This window comes from Caloenas nicobarica, chromosome 5 (assembly GCF_036013445.1).
Source record: "Caloenas nicobarica isolate bCalNic1 chromosome 5, bCalNic1.hap1, whole genome shotgun sequence".
NCBI classification, from domain to species: Eukaryota; Metazoa; Chordata; class Aves; order Columbiformes; family Columbidae; genus Caloenas; species Caloenas nicobarica.
In genome coordinates, this window is record NC_088249.1 from 68,422,547 (window position 1) to 68,436,232 (window position 13,686).

The following is a 13,686-nucleotide window of genomic DNA, read 5'->3' on the forward strand; positions in this document are numbered from 1 at the left end:
CGCCGCCGCGCCGCTCGCCGGCCCACCCTCCCCATTGGCTGCGAGGTGGCACGGGAGCGCACAAAACGCCCTCCTCTCTGCTCGCTGTTCTCTGTGGCCGCGGAGGACTCGGCTCGGAAGGCGGGGCTTGAAGGGGCGGGCAAATAGGCCGTGGGGTTTTAACGGCGGGGAGTGATGGACGTGGGCAGTGGCCAGTGAAAGACCGTGCCTCGGGAGAAGCGCGCTGTGATTGGCGGCGGCTGGGATGATCTGGGGCGGGAGCGGGACGCGGCGCGTGTGAGGGCGCGGGTGAGGCGGCGCTGTGTCCGAGCGGGGCCCGGGCCGAGCCGGCCGAGGCGCCGGGGCTGCGCGGGCTCGGGGCAGCCGGCGGAGCGGCCGCGGAGCCGGAGCTCCGGGCTTGTGCCTGCCCGGTGCAGCAGCGAGCCGGCGCCTGCCCTCGAGCCCCCGTCCGTGGCCGGTAGTGCCTCCCGGCCCGCGGGGCCATGGCGGCGGCCGCCGGCCCCACGCAGCTGCTGCAGGTGTGCGGGCAGCGGCTCGACCGCTTCGTCCGGGACGCGCAGCGCAAGCGGCTGGCCTGGCTGCGGGAGGCGGAGGAGCAGGGCCTGCGGCTGCTCCACAGGTGCGGGCCCGGGGAGCGGGGGGCTCGGCGCGCCCCGGAGCCCGGCGCGGGGCCTGGCGGCCGGGCCGCGGTGCTGGCGGCCGGCTCGTTCCGCAGCCCGCGCTGCTCCTTCCCGTGAGCGACCCTCGTTTGGTGGCTGGGTGCGGGGAAGCCAGCTCTGTGTCTGCTCCACAGCGACCTCGGGGCCGAGCCGGAGCCCATGCCCAGGACGCCGTGGCAGAGGCGGCGCCCCAGGAAGCGGCAGTCGTCCTGCCCGAGGGCCGAGCACAGGGAGCCCAGCAGGAGGAGGTGGGTGAGGCGCTTCGTTCTGGCTCTGCCACGGGATGCTGAAGAGGGAAACGAAATAGGAACGGTTTCCACGTACGCAAGAACACAAGATAGCTGCTTTATTCCCTGAGTTAGCAAATGCGCTTAAGAGGGCGCGTCTGGATGGATCATTTTGATTCTTGTGAAAGTTTGGGATGAAGTTGGCTGGTCTCCTTCACTTATGTTTTTGGTTTTTCTCTTTTCTGGTTAGAAACAAAGACTAATAAATATTCCATGTTCTCTATTTGGATTTGGGTTTTGCTTGACTTGACTTTGTTCCAGCAATTTCTGGCCTGAGGTTGCTACTGGTGTTCGTTCCCTAAAGCTTTGTGCTGGCGCCTGAGGGAACCTGCGGGTGGGCCTTGCTGCCCGTGAGGTGCAGCAGCGCCGCGTCTGCGGCGTCGCTATGAGGTCGTTTGAATCGGCAGAAAGGCTCCAAGGGGTTAGCAGTGAAACCGAGCTGCAGATTCCAAGTGATTTGCTTAGAACTGACTGTATTTGAGGTTGTTAAAACTAGTCCTAAGTAGACAGCGGTTGCCTGCACAGAGATGCCGAGGCAGGACGGTGCAGGGTCTGAGTTAATTGCTTGTGTGGTCGGGGATGGCTGTGGTGCTCATCACCGTGCTGTGGTCAGGGAGGAGTGAAGCTGACCTGTCCTCAGAGACCTGCGGGCGGGCACAGCGACGGCTGCTGTGGTGTGACCCGAACTTCGTCAGGGCACACCACAGTAAACTGTTTGTGTGTCGAGGAGCTTAAATTTGATAACCGTGGTGAAAACCCACAGGAGTTGGACAGGAAGGGTTAGAACTGAAAGGCTGTCAGAAACCAGGCATGGAGGGAGCAGCCAGAACAGTGAGGACACGTGAGAGGTTCATACGTGTGCATGGTGCAGGGCAGCTGGAGGAGAAAACGTTGCAGCTCAGAGCAGAGAGAGCTCTTGAGACATACTGATAGTTTTCAGGTAGCAACTGGTTTGCTCCGCTGAAGAAGACAAGTCTTGCATATATTTTTCTTTATTTAAACTTAATTTTGAAAAAGATCCGCTGATGCGACAAAGTGCCTGGTTGGTCACTTGTCAACAGGAAGCTTGTGCTGTGGTTTAGGGCTTGTGCTCCATCCTGCGGGGTCAGGCCATTGTTTCCCTTGCTCTGTTTTTCTCTGTGTGTATTTTAAAACTCATTTCTTATTCTTTTGTTAGTTACACGTTTCCTAATCAACAGTCTTTTTTGCTAATTCTAGCAAAAAGTCACTCTTCTTGCTGAAAGTCAGAGCAGAAGTCAATAAGTCAAGGTTCAGCTCCTGCGGAACGGGGATAAGCGATGGCTGCCGAGGGCAGTGGTGGAGGGACGGAACCTGCAGGCTCACTTTAAAGCTTGTCTGCTTTTTTTTTCTCTAAAAATCATTCGGGAACAGGAAGCTTCTTCATCACTTCATTTAAAACTGTTTTTATTTCAGGTTGTCCAGAAGGAGAAGCGGCCTCAAGCCAGTGTCTTCCAAACCTGGTTCCCAGAGGCGCCACAGCAAAGAGCAGCCCCAGAACCACGGCTGGCAGGGGGCGGAGGTGCCCGTGCCCGGCGGTGCGGTGGGTTCTCAGGCTGGTGCTAGGACCGAGCTCCCGGCACCGCCTGGGGAATGTTCGGCAGAGGCAGGAGCTGCCGTAGCCAGGATGGGGTGTCAGGACGGCCCTCGGGGCGCCGGCAGCAGCAATGCCACGGGGGATGCAGCCACGGAGCTGCACGATGCGTGTGCTCTCACCGCGCTTCCAGCTGGCCAGACTGCGAGGGACGAGGAGGTCCCGGAAAGGAGAGCAGGTACCTCCCCGCCCAGGGCTGCTGGAAATGAAGATCCCGCCGTGCTCCAAGATCAGTCTCCTCCAGGCCTCGAAAAGCTGCTTCTCCAGGACTCAGACAGCGAAATTCCTACAGCAAGATCCAGAACGCAGCGTCGCTCTGGGCGCCGAAGCTCGGTGGGTGGCCCCCACAAGAGCCGCAGGGTGTCCTTGGCAGTCAGATCCTCCCTGGCCAGGAAAAGAGAGAGCGTGGCCCGCAGGTCCATCGGCAGGGCCAGCTCAAGGAAGGCAGCGGCAGGAGGGTCACCATCTGCCTCCAGCAGAGTGAGCCGTAAGTGACTTTCAGCCCTCAGCACCTTCCTCTGGCTAAATCCACTTCTTGTTCCTCTGGCTAAATCAGCTGCTCGCTTCGGGAGGGGAATGAGCAGCTGTGGAGCTGCTCATTGGTGTTAACTCTGTCTCTGGTCCCTTGGTCTCCTGTTGACAGGCCTGTGGCTCCTGCCCGTTTGGGGTGCAAGCTGTGGGTCCCATCTGTCAGAGCAGGTCTGGGGCCGTGTTTTGCTGCAGTGAAGGAAGCTCTGCTGGGTGCAGGGGCTGCAGGGGGGGTTACATGGGTTGTGGATGGGCAAAAAACCACGAGCACAATGCAGAGCATGGTCTGGCCGCATGTGCAGTTTGGCTGGTCGGAAGAGGCTGTTGCGTTCCCTGGGGAGGGGCTTTAATTGAAGCACCTTCTGCCAGCCCCAAACCATCGATAGGAACCCAGTGTCCCCACCCCTGAAATCTGGCTGAGCTTGGCAGAGGAGCTTAAATGCTTCTTGGGTGAAGATAAAGAGTGGCTGGACTGAGAAGCAAATAGCACAGTCATCAGAGGCGGGGAGAGTCAGAAACTCAGGCTGTTCCCAGTAGTGCTGAACTCCTCATCCTCCGTTACCACTGCTCCTGGGAAGGTTTTGCTGTTTGGACTTCCAAAAATTGTTGCTTCTGAAGTCAGGCTGGCTTCTGATAAAGCTCTGATGCCTTTGATATTTAGTTCTGTCAGCTTTGAGTCACCCTGTATTCAGGCACTTGTTATAATGCTTCCAGCTGAGTGATGTTATGCGGGGAGTGGAATCAGCCGAAATCTGCCTGCTCTCTGCATCCAGCCGCACAGGGAGGCCGGAGCTGGAGCCTGTTGATGGGAAGTGCTGGCTGTGCCACGGGCGGGAGTGGTTGCGCCATGGGATCTGCTGCTTGGCTCTGCCATCCCAGCACACAGCAGCTGCTGGTGGCACCAAGGGAGGTGACGGTGCTGGTGTGGGATGCGGAGATGAGGAATCGTCTGCTCCCTGGGATGAAAGCTGCACGCAGACCTGGGCACTGCCACAGACGCGCTGCTGGGAAGCCACAGAATGGATTCCCCAAGCCAGTTTGTTTTTCTCTTGTAGGTCAAAGCTCCTTGGAGGTTTTTGTGGAAGAAGACATGACCAGCAGCACAAGGTGAGGCCACCGTGTGAAGCAGGCAGGAGGAAACCCCAGAAAACCGTGCAAAGGAGTGATATGGGTCACTTTTCTGTTGTGGATGTAGGGCTGGTTTTGTAACAGGCTGCTCAGGTGGTGGTGTCACCTGGGGCTGGCTGATATTTCAAAGTTCGCGCTGCTCAGGCACAGCCCTTCCTTTTCAGAAGTGTGTTTGGGGCACGGTGGGGTTGATCACGGCACTGGGGTGGGCTCCAGCCTGTGCCGCAGCGGTGTCTGTGCGGCTGTCACACAAGCTGTGTCTGGGGTTCCTGGCTGTGACCAACCTCCGAATGCCTCAGGGTGCTGGGGTCAGTCAGCTGTGGTCTGATCTGAGAGGTAAAACTCGGCCTAAGGTTCACAGAGCTTCCGCTTTACCTGCTGCGGGAAAGTTCTGCAGAAGGGACAGATCTCAGGGTGGTGTTCAGTCACGCGGTGGAACAGCCCATCAGGACAACTGGCAGCTCCCCCTCTGCGTGGCCTGGCTGAGCCAGGCCTAGCTGAGCTGCGCCTGTGCCTCTGCATGGGCTCGGGTTTCTCTGCTCTGTGCTTGGGGTCCGACCTGCTGGCTCCATCATACAAGTGTTTCAAAAAGATGGACCCAGTTTCAAAGTAATGTCAATTTTATCACCTTTAATTCATTATTCAGAGTCAAAACAATTACAATAGCTCTTATTTTACAGACCTGGAGTGGAACTGAATCCCCCAAGTGAAAAGGTGAGTTCTAAGGGACAACTTACAACCTGTCTGGACATCTTTTACTGAGTGTTGCCGTGGGATGCAGGGAAGGTGGCCGAGGATGGTTCTGTCACGTCCCTCCAAGGCTGGCGAAGGTGCCGAGCCAGGCAGTGCTGTTCCTCGGCAGCTGGGCTGGCTCCTGGGCCAGAGAGGTTTAGTGCCTTGACAAAGCCTCTGCAGGATGGAGCGTGCGGAGGAGCTCGGCCAGTTCCCAGCAGCCAGCCTGCTTTTGCTGTCTGCTGGGCACAGTGATTGTGTGTTCTCAGCCTGTCTCGCACGGCTGGTTTGAGCTGCACAAATCAGAGGCAGTTCAAGTTGATGTGCTTTCCTGGCCACTGAGGCTGTGGCAGCTGGATCGCAGCTGGAAGGGACTGGCCATGGCAGCCGTGTTCCCCGGAGCACTGTGCTAAGAGAACGCCCGTTTCCTTCTCTTGCAGGCTCCTAGAGACATCCTCTTTTCAAGCAGGGGTACAGAAGCTGCCAGCCCTCCTGCGAAGCACTTGTCCCCTCCCGAGCAGCAGGCAGGGAGCAACGAAGGTAACTTCGAGTTGCTCTTGTTTTTCTTGCGTGAAGCCCCAAGGACACACAGACCAGGGAGTAAGTGTGAGGGTTTGTTGTTGAAACAAAACCACATCTGACCAGTCATAATAATTTTTCACATAAACTCTTCATCTCCTGAAGAGGTGAGATGTGCAATTAGACAAGCAGGGACATCTTGTAAATGTGTCCAAGCCTTGAGATGAATGCTGTCCTGTCCAGCTTCAATCTGTGTAATGAGTGAGCAGGGATGCTTTGAAAGAGATTGCTCTTAGACGTGGATCTTCCACTGGTGTAACGTTCTGTTAAAGTGCCTTGATGTCCCTTTCCTCTGGGTTTACGTGATGTGAGGAGTTATGGGCAGAGACTTGGGCTCTTTGTTTATCAGCTCTGGGAGCTGCAGACCTGATAAGCGGCTGGAGCAGAGGGAAGAGGAACCAGAGGTTTTTGGTGGGACAGGCTGCGCTGTGTGCAGGGTCTGTACGGGATGCATACTACGGCACGCTTTGGGGTGTGCGTGTGCAGCACCAATGTTCCAGGTGGCCATCAGGCTCTGGTTTCCCAGTTTGGTTATGTGCCGCAGGGCTCTGAGCATACGGGAGCTGGAGTAAGAACCAGGGCCCTGCGGGATGCCTTGCACATGGTGCTAACTACAGGTTTCTCCACAGGAACTCGTGTAAATCCAAACAGCGAAGGCCAGAACGAGAACCAGGAGCAAACTCCTTGTGCCAAGGCCCAGGAGAATCCTTCGCATGTCTGGTATGAGACTTTGGCAAGGAGGAGGAATGAGCTGGGGGTCTGAAGGACTTGGACTTGAACTTTTAAGTAATTTGTTTAAGAAGCTTTGGGTGTTTGTTTCCCTACCTTTCTCCCTGCTTCCAGGGTAGTTTTGAAACCTTCTTTGGCCAGGTTTTGTCTCCTGGGAGTTCCTTGTGACTCCTTGAGCCCTGTTTGGGTCCAGGACCCAGGTCTGGCTTGGGGAGCAGACATGAGTTCATGCACAGACCAGCGAAGGTGACTGGGGTAGCATGGTTACATCGTGCTCAGGTGTGAGCGAGTGGCTCCTAAAGGGCTGGTCTGGGAGCAGGTGACTGACCTGGTCTGGGAGCAGTTTCAGAAGGCAACATGAGCAGGGAACTGACCTGTGGGAAGTGAGGAACACCAGGAAACACTTCTGGCAGGACTGGGGAACACGGTGATTGTCTAATGTGCCTCTTGCTTATGCCACCAGGGTGAGGAGCTGTAAACAAGCGATGGGCGCCCTATGGAGTGGGCAGCAGGTGGGGAGTCAGACTCTTTCTCCTTGGGATGACAAGCAGATGAATTCAGAAAACCGGATGCCACCTTCTTCCTCTTCTGCTAGCAAGGTGAGCGGGCACCACGGCCCTTTCTGCCTCTCTCTGCCTCCCTACCCTGGCGGGTACTGATTTCCCTCCATCTTCTCCTCTTAGGTTGTAAGACCACTGAAAACCTTTCTGCAGGCTGTGCAGCGAAACCAGCTGCTCACGAGCCCAGGGCCCACGGGACATGGGGGTGTCATAAAGAGCCTCATCAAGTGCAGCACTCCCACCCGGCCTGATGTGAAGGTGCGTCAGTCCAGCCGCGCCATGCGGGGCTGCAGGAGGGAATCCGCTCTGGGGGAGCGGATTTCTTTGCTTAGAAAAGCACAAACATGTTCCTAGTTCTGTCTGCTGGCAAGGATCAGTGCAGGTCCCTGCAGCAAACTGGCCTCATAACCCTCCTTCGGGCTCTCCAGAAAAGGGGAGCTGGTTGGTGTTGTCTAGTGTCATCTATCTGCACACACGGCTTTCGGCTGGGGCTCCAATCCTCAGGCCATCCTCGTGTGCAGAGAAACCTCGGCTGCTCGCTCTGTAGTCAGCAGAAACATTTAATGTTCTGAGGCTGCTGATCCGCAGGGAAGTGGGAAGCGTTTCTCTCTGCAGTGGGGATCTGCCCTGTGTCGTGTGTAACAACTGCTGCAGGGCTAGAGCCACGGGCAGCCTGGGACCACGCAGGGGGTCCCTGCCGTGCACTGCTGAGGAATTGCAGCTAAGAACAGGGTTGGTGTGCAGTGAAAGGGGGTTCTAGTCGCACTTCCAAACCCTTAATCATTTTTTAATATCTCTTCTCTGCAGGGAGACTTTGTTGTAAGTAACAACACCCTTAGCTGTGGAGGCTGAATGTTAACGGCTGTGCCTCCTGCCTCTTGGGCACCACAGCTCTTCCTTCACACTGGTGTCTGCGCGGCTCTGTCCACACAAGCACACTGGGCACAGCAGCGGTGAGGTGGCAGGATCTCTGCAGGTGTGTTCTGCTGGGGCTGGGAACTGCTCAGAAACCCTTTGGCCTCTGAGCAGCACAACTTGCACCATGTCCCTCTCCCTGTTCTCACAGCTGCTGGTGTCGGTACCGCTGTCCTGGGCGAGGAGCGTTTGTTAGGGCGGGCGTGCAGAGTGCTGCTCCCTGCCTCAGCGTATCCTCTGCAGCTGAAGGACTGAGGTGTCTCTGTCCTGTGCCCGTGACTCTTCTGCTCTTATTAGCCGAATGAGCACTGTTCCCAAACCCGCATTGTTTCTTCCTGACTATTCACGTCCCATCCCGGTGTGTGGGTGACTGAGTGACAGTGGCTTTGTGCAGCGGGCTGCTGAGCTGCTGCTGCCTGTGCAAGGCAGCCGGAGGGTAGGAACAGGCCCTGGCAACTGGTATAGTCTGAACTCATCTCCCTTCAGGAGAAGGAGCGGCAGAGGCTGGAAAGCCTCAGGAAGAAGCAGGAGGCTGAGGAGCAGAGAAGAAAGAAAGTGGAGGAGGAGAAGAGGCGGCGGCAGGCAGAAATGAAGCAGTGAGTTGGGTCCCTTACCCCCTGCTCTGTCCCTGGCTGGCACAGCGTTTCCTGGGACACCTTCCCTGCTGGGTGACAGCGTGGCTGTGCCAGCTCTGCTTCCTGCTTGAAGGAGCATTTAGCAAGTGGTGCTGCTGGGCACCCTGAGCTCACAGCCGCAAGGGCTGCGCTGCTGCAAAGCACCTGCAGATGTCCCAACTTGATCCAGAGCTGAGCCTGAGCTCAGCCCAAGCGAGTCCAGCCAAATCGCTGTTTTCCCCAATGACCATGGCAAGTCCCTGTTCCCCACCAGCCTCCGTGCTGGCACAGATGAAGCTTACCAGCCCCTCTTGCACACGCTGCCCAGGAAGAGGGAGGAGCGCCTGAGGAAGGCACTGCAGGCCCGGGAGCGGGTGGAACAGATGGAAGAGGAGAAGAAAAAGCGGATGGAGCAGAAGATCTTACAGAACGATGAGAAGGTAAGGCGGCTGGCCAAGCTTTGGACTGCTCAGTACAGTGGCAGTACCTCGGTGAGCTGTGGGACCACGTGGGTGCAGACAGGCCCTTGGCACAACATGTGCAGGCGCAGGGCTGCTGCTGGTGACTAATCAGGTGGTGGGTAAGTGCATCAGACACCCAAATTCTCTGTCTGACAAGAGGAGCCTTTTGTTCTCCATCCCCTTGCAGTGGTTCCAAGCGTTCCTGTTCTGACACGCAGTGTTCATGGTGCTCTGCATTCCAGGAATGTCATTGACTGTCCTGTGAGCAGGCCCTGCAGATGGCACGGCTGTACTTGGCTGACAGCGCACTCACAGTGAGCTGTGCGCACAAAACCTTATGGGCAGCAAAGCGGCGGTGTCCTCGGGGCTCATGCCACAGTTCAGATAGTGACAGCGGCACCGCAGGCAAAGCAGAGACCAGGTGTGAGATCCTCTGGTTCTGCAGAGAATCACAGGCTGGCAGCACCTGGCTGGGCTGTGTTGTAGTCTCTGCTCCTCTCTCCTGTCACCCCAAGTGATGGTGTCTCTTCCCGTGCCCTGTGGGAAGGGCTGCACTGGCTGCAGGAGGCTGGTGCTAAACCCAACATGTGTGTTGCTTGCTGGGTTTGAGTTCTTGGTCTCGCTGGGACCTGGAGTGTCACAGGCTCCAGCAGCTGCCCCGTCCTCTGCTGGGACAGGGCCGCGTGGTGTCCTGAGGCAGAGAGCAGACCTGTGTGGCTTTCTCAGGTGCACATGTCGCAAGTGCGGGAGGAGAAGGTGGCAGAGGAGCGGAGCAAGAAAAAACTGTCCAAGAAGCAGGGGGAAGCTGATGCATGGAAGCAGAAAGTGCTGAGGGTGGTAAGAGCAACTCCAGGTCCCTCCTGTGTGGGAGAAGGAAAGGAATAGCTGGGAACCTGTGTGCTGCTGTGACTGGGGGGACGGGGAAGGGGCACTGGTGGGATTGGGAGGGGCACTGCTGCTCCTGCTGCAGAGGGCTTCTGGGGTCCACGTGCAACATTTCTGTCTAGACCGTTGATGTTGAGTTTGAACATGAGGTTACCCATGGGGACGGAGGGACAGAGTGCCCAGCTGGTGGCCAGGACAGGGAGGGTGACAGTGAGGTACAAGTGCAGGCTGTCTCAAAGCATTCACTTCACATCCTCCCATCTTTCCCCACCTGAGCTGTGTGGTTAAAAGGCTTTTCTTTCTTCTTCAGGGGGAAGATGAATTTAAGCAGCAAGAGCCGCTGCAGAACAGGAGAGAGGACAAAGTGAAAGAAAAAGGAAAGAAAGTCTTGGAGCTGAAAAATCTTGTAGAGCAGCAACAGACAGAACAGATGAGGGAGAGGTACGAGTTTGGTTGTGTTCTGGAGAGGGGGACTTGGCAGCAGGTGTGATGGAGCAGGAAACATCAGTGGTATTGCGGCAGCTGGGGCTGGTGTGAGCGTTGGTCTTGTCCCGGCCCTCTGGGTGCTGAAGCCACAGGCTGTAAGAACACTTGGTGGGTGGAGGTGGGCGTGCTTTCCCCTGTCACCAAATTACAGGGTGTTTTTTTTTTTCCCCAGGGATCACAAACAGCAAGGGAAAGAGAAGACCCCCCAACCACAGCTGGTGTCTGCAGTGTTCACTGAAAAAAACATCAAGGTGGGGAGCTGAAGGGATCTTGAAACAAGTTCTCCTTTGGAAACAAGTGAGGCATAGGACACGCAGGCTTATTTTAAGATCAGACTTGTTTTCCAAGCGCTGTGTTACTGTTTAAGGTTTTAACATTCTCTATGATGTTATTTAGAGTAACAAATAACAATAAACCGTTGATGAGCCAAACATGTTATTGTAAGGAGTTGGGGTTTGTGCAAGAATAAGCCAACTGTGTTGCCAAAGTCGGGGTTGACTGATCTCTTGTGAACAGGAGAGCCCTGTCACCAGGTGGGTGACAGCCACACAGTGGCACCTCCAAGTAGCACTCACTGATACTTAAATTAATATGGAAATTAGTAAGAGGCTTTTTTTCCTACTCCATTCACTCCCTGTACCTGCAGGATGTGATCACCACAACAAACTTCAGGTATCATATGGCTTCACCATGCAACGTTGTTTGCGTTTGTACAACGAGTGTTACGGCATAAAGTCAAGGCTGCTTGTCTCAAAATATCACAGTAACATTTTCTTTCTGCTCTCTTTCTACTCTTAACATAACTTTCTTTTGCCTTCTTCATTGGTAAAAAGTCAGCCCCCCAAAGGCTGCTCCTCTTAGGGATTAATTCCTCCCTCTGTATTTGTTCTTGCTGCTCTTACCAGGTCCGTGACATTCAAGCTCTTGTTTGTGCTATATAATTTTAATGAAGCTCTGAGTTCTTCATATGTTGCCAGCAACTGGGCTGGAGCAAGACACAGCAAAGCTCCTCCAGATAAGGAAGAGCTTGAGCAGTACAGGAGAAGAAACTCCTGGATAAAGTGGTTTGGGTTGAAAAGAAGTTTAAACAGTGAATTTTTTTTTCTCTTAGGAGGAAGAGAGCCCCAGGGAGCTGCACCAGCTGCTTGGGCAGGAGATGAGAGCCAAGCAGCCAGAATCCATTGCTGTGGCCTCTAATCCCTGGCTCAAAGCGATAAAGGTGAGCGTGGGCTCTGGGGAGACCTTGTTGATCTGGGGCTGAGCAAGGACAGGAGCTGCTTTATCCTTGAGTCTCAGGTTTGGGATTTTTCTGCACAAGAAGACATGGGAGAACTGAGGGATTTTTTTTTTTTTTGCAAGGGACCCAGAAAATATGTCTCAGTTGCAGAGAGTCTGGTTGTTCTGCTTGGGTGAACATGAATGAAGAATGACTTAATTCTTGTGTCTCAACAGGAGAAAGATGGTCTGCGGGAGCCCCAGCAGCAGCCAGCAGAGGAGAAGAAAACCAAGCCAGCAGAAGCACTGGCTGCTGCCTGTGGCACATGGCTCAGCAAAACTGTAAAGGTGAGTCCCGATTCCAGCAGAGCCCTCAAACGTAATTAGTGTGGTGTCTAATTAGCTGCTGTGGTTTGGAGCCAGCCGGCAGGTTCATTGTCCATCAGCGGCGGAGCAGGAGGCGCAGCCCTCAGGCTCAGCGGGGTCTGTGCCGGGGGTGTCTGGTCTGTGCTGGGGGTGTCTGGCTGCGCGGTGCTTGGGCAGAGGTCAGCACCGGGCACCTGGAGGCCAAACAGGAGTTCTCCCTTGGAATGATGTTGGGCTGGCCGCAGGATGGCAGCACGTCACGGGGTGTCACTTGGCTATCAGTGCCTGGGAGCAGCCCCGGTTCCAGTCCTGCGCTGAGTCTCAAAATCCTGTTTGAATTGGAGCCGCTCAGGCCTGGGAACTGGAGGAGTAGAGGAAAAACTGCTTACAGTCAGACCCGAGTCCAGATTCTGCCAGTAAACTCTTCTCTTGTGGCTGACTGACTCCTTCCTGCTGGGCATCTGTGCTGTGACTCACATCAGAGCTCTGGAGAGCGGAAACCAGATCTGCTGTGAAACCTGAAAGGGTTTGAGTGGTGGAGCCATGTGCACTAAAGCAGAGTATTTAGACATCCATGGTATGTTCTTCCTAGGGCTTTGCTACAAAAAACAGGAGAGGGAAAAAGGTTTAAAGGAGTTACCGGGTCACTGAGACCAATGATGGGTTTTGTGTGTGGATTTCTGCCTGCTCTGTCCTATCTGATCAGCGCTGTGTTGCAGAAATCCAGCTCCACGTCCCACCTGCAGCCCCTCAAGGCCATGCAGGGATCCAGAGCCCCGACAGCCAACAAAAACAACTACGGGATGGATCTGAGAAGCGATGACTCCACCGATGACGAGAATGAGCCTCGGAAGCCTGTCCCTGCCTGGGCTGTTGGTAGGTGCCAAGTTGGGTTTGGCTTCGCCGGGAAGCTGGAGCTTTCCAGACGCCCTTGGTGCAGGCTCAGCTTGCCAAAGCTCAGCCCAGCAGCGTGAGGCTGCAGCGGTGCTGGCAGCTGCTGGTGACCAGAGCTGTTTTCCTGCCAGTGCTGCTGTGCTGAAGTTAAACCCAGGCCCTGGTGCGTTTGGAGCGGTGGGGGTTCGCTGGTGCCATGGCAGCACATCCTGAGGGAGACCACAATGGGGGGAGTCGGGATACGGCTGGTGTGTGGAGAACGTACACAAGTGCTGCTGGCAGCTGGAGCTGGGTACAGGGCTCCGAGCTGTGGGGCGAGCAGTTTGTCACTCGCTGTGCGGGTGGCAGTGTCTCGGGCGGGCTGTGGAGTAGCTGAGGAGTAGCTGTCCCGCAGGCTCTCGGGGAAGGGCACCTTAAGCACCGAAAGCTTACTTATGGCACGTCCACTTCTCTGCTGCGGTTGTTTCCATAGGGGCTCAGCTTCAACAAGCTGTTTCGCACCAATACCATCACCCAGTGGATCTCCAGCAACTCTTTGGGCTCATTACAAGCCCGAAGCTGGAGAACATTTTTGGCAAGAGGAAGCCTCGGTACTTCAAGCGCACGAGCTCCGCGGTTTGGCATTCCCCACCTGTGCCCAAGTGCACCCGTTGCCCATGTTGCAACTTCAAAAAGTGAGAACGCAAAGAAATGTGTTTTACACCATATCGTATATCGGTTTTTCTTAGCATACAGCAGACTTGCAATTTTAAGCTTTTATTTAAAAATTAAAATATTTAATAAAGCTACCTATCAGTGTTTGTCTCTCTCCTTTCCCCCGCCATGGTGGGATGATGCTTCTGGACGGCTGATGTGAGCTCAGCGGTGGTTTCTGCACATGACAATGCCCGTGTCTGAAGGGACAATATTGCCCCATTGCGTATTCTCAGTCTGCTTGATGAAATTTTGTAATTAACCTGAGGGGTAATGTTTTCATAGCCCATTTTGTACGATAGTTATGTGTTTACCAGTGCTGCTACCTACAGGTAGTTTCCCT

At 55.3% G+C, this 13,686-nt stretch overlaps 1 protein-coding gene across 1 annotated transcript; it reads left to right on the plus strand.

The window, feature by feature from the left end:
• The first annotated feature begins 263 nt into the window (after positions 1–263).
• Positions 264–13,362, plus strand: LOC135989228 (inner centromere protein-like). Its single transcript, XM_065635923.1, has 19 exons — positions 264–619; positions 794–907; positions 2,381–3,045; positions 4,142–4,193; positions 4,895–4,928; positions 5,387–5,486; positions 6,155–6,245; positions 6,718–6,853; positions 6,938–7,072; positions 7,622–7,633; positions 8,216–8,325; positions 8,672–8,783; positions 9,531–9,641; positions 10,000–10,130; positions 10,348–10,426; positions 11,287–11,394; positions 11,628–11,738; positions 12,476–12,632; positions 13,123–13,362. Exons 1-19 carry the CDS (start codon positions 483–485, stop codon positions 13,326–13,328), a joined length of 2,601 nt encoding a protein of 866 aa, XP_065491995.1. The 5' UTR covers positions 264–482; the 3' UTR covers positions 13,329–13,362.
• Positions 13,363–13,686: the final 324 nt, after the last annotated feature.

Bases quoted from the DNA above. Each gene is read 5' to 3' on its own strand.
- LOC135989228 (XM_065635923.1), top strand. From the start codon at position 483: ATGGCGGCGGCCGCCGGCCCCACGCAGCTGCTGCAGGTGTGCGGGCAG. The intron at 4,194-4,894 runs GTGAGGCCACCG...CTTATTTTACAG, and splicing joins GACATGACCAGCAGCACAAG to ACCTGGAGTGGAACTGAATC. The intron at 11,395-11,627 runs GTGAGCGTGGGC...GTGTCTCAACAG, and splicing joins CCTGGCTCAAAGCGATAAAG to GAGAAAGATGGTCTGCGGGA.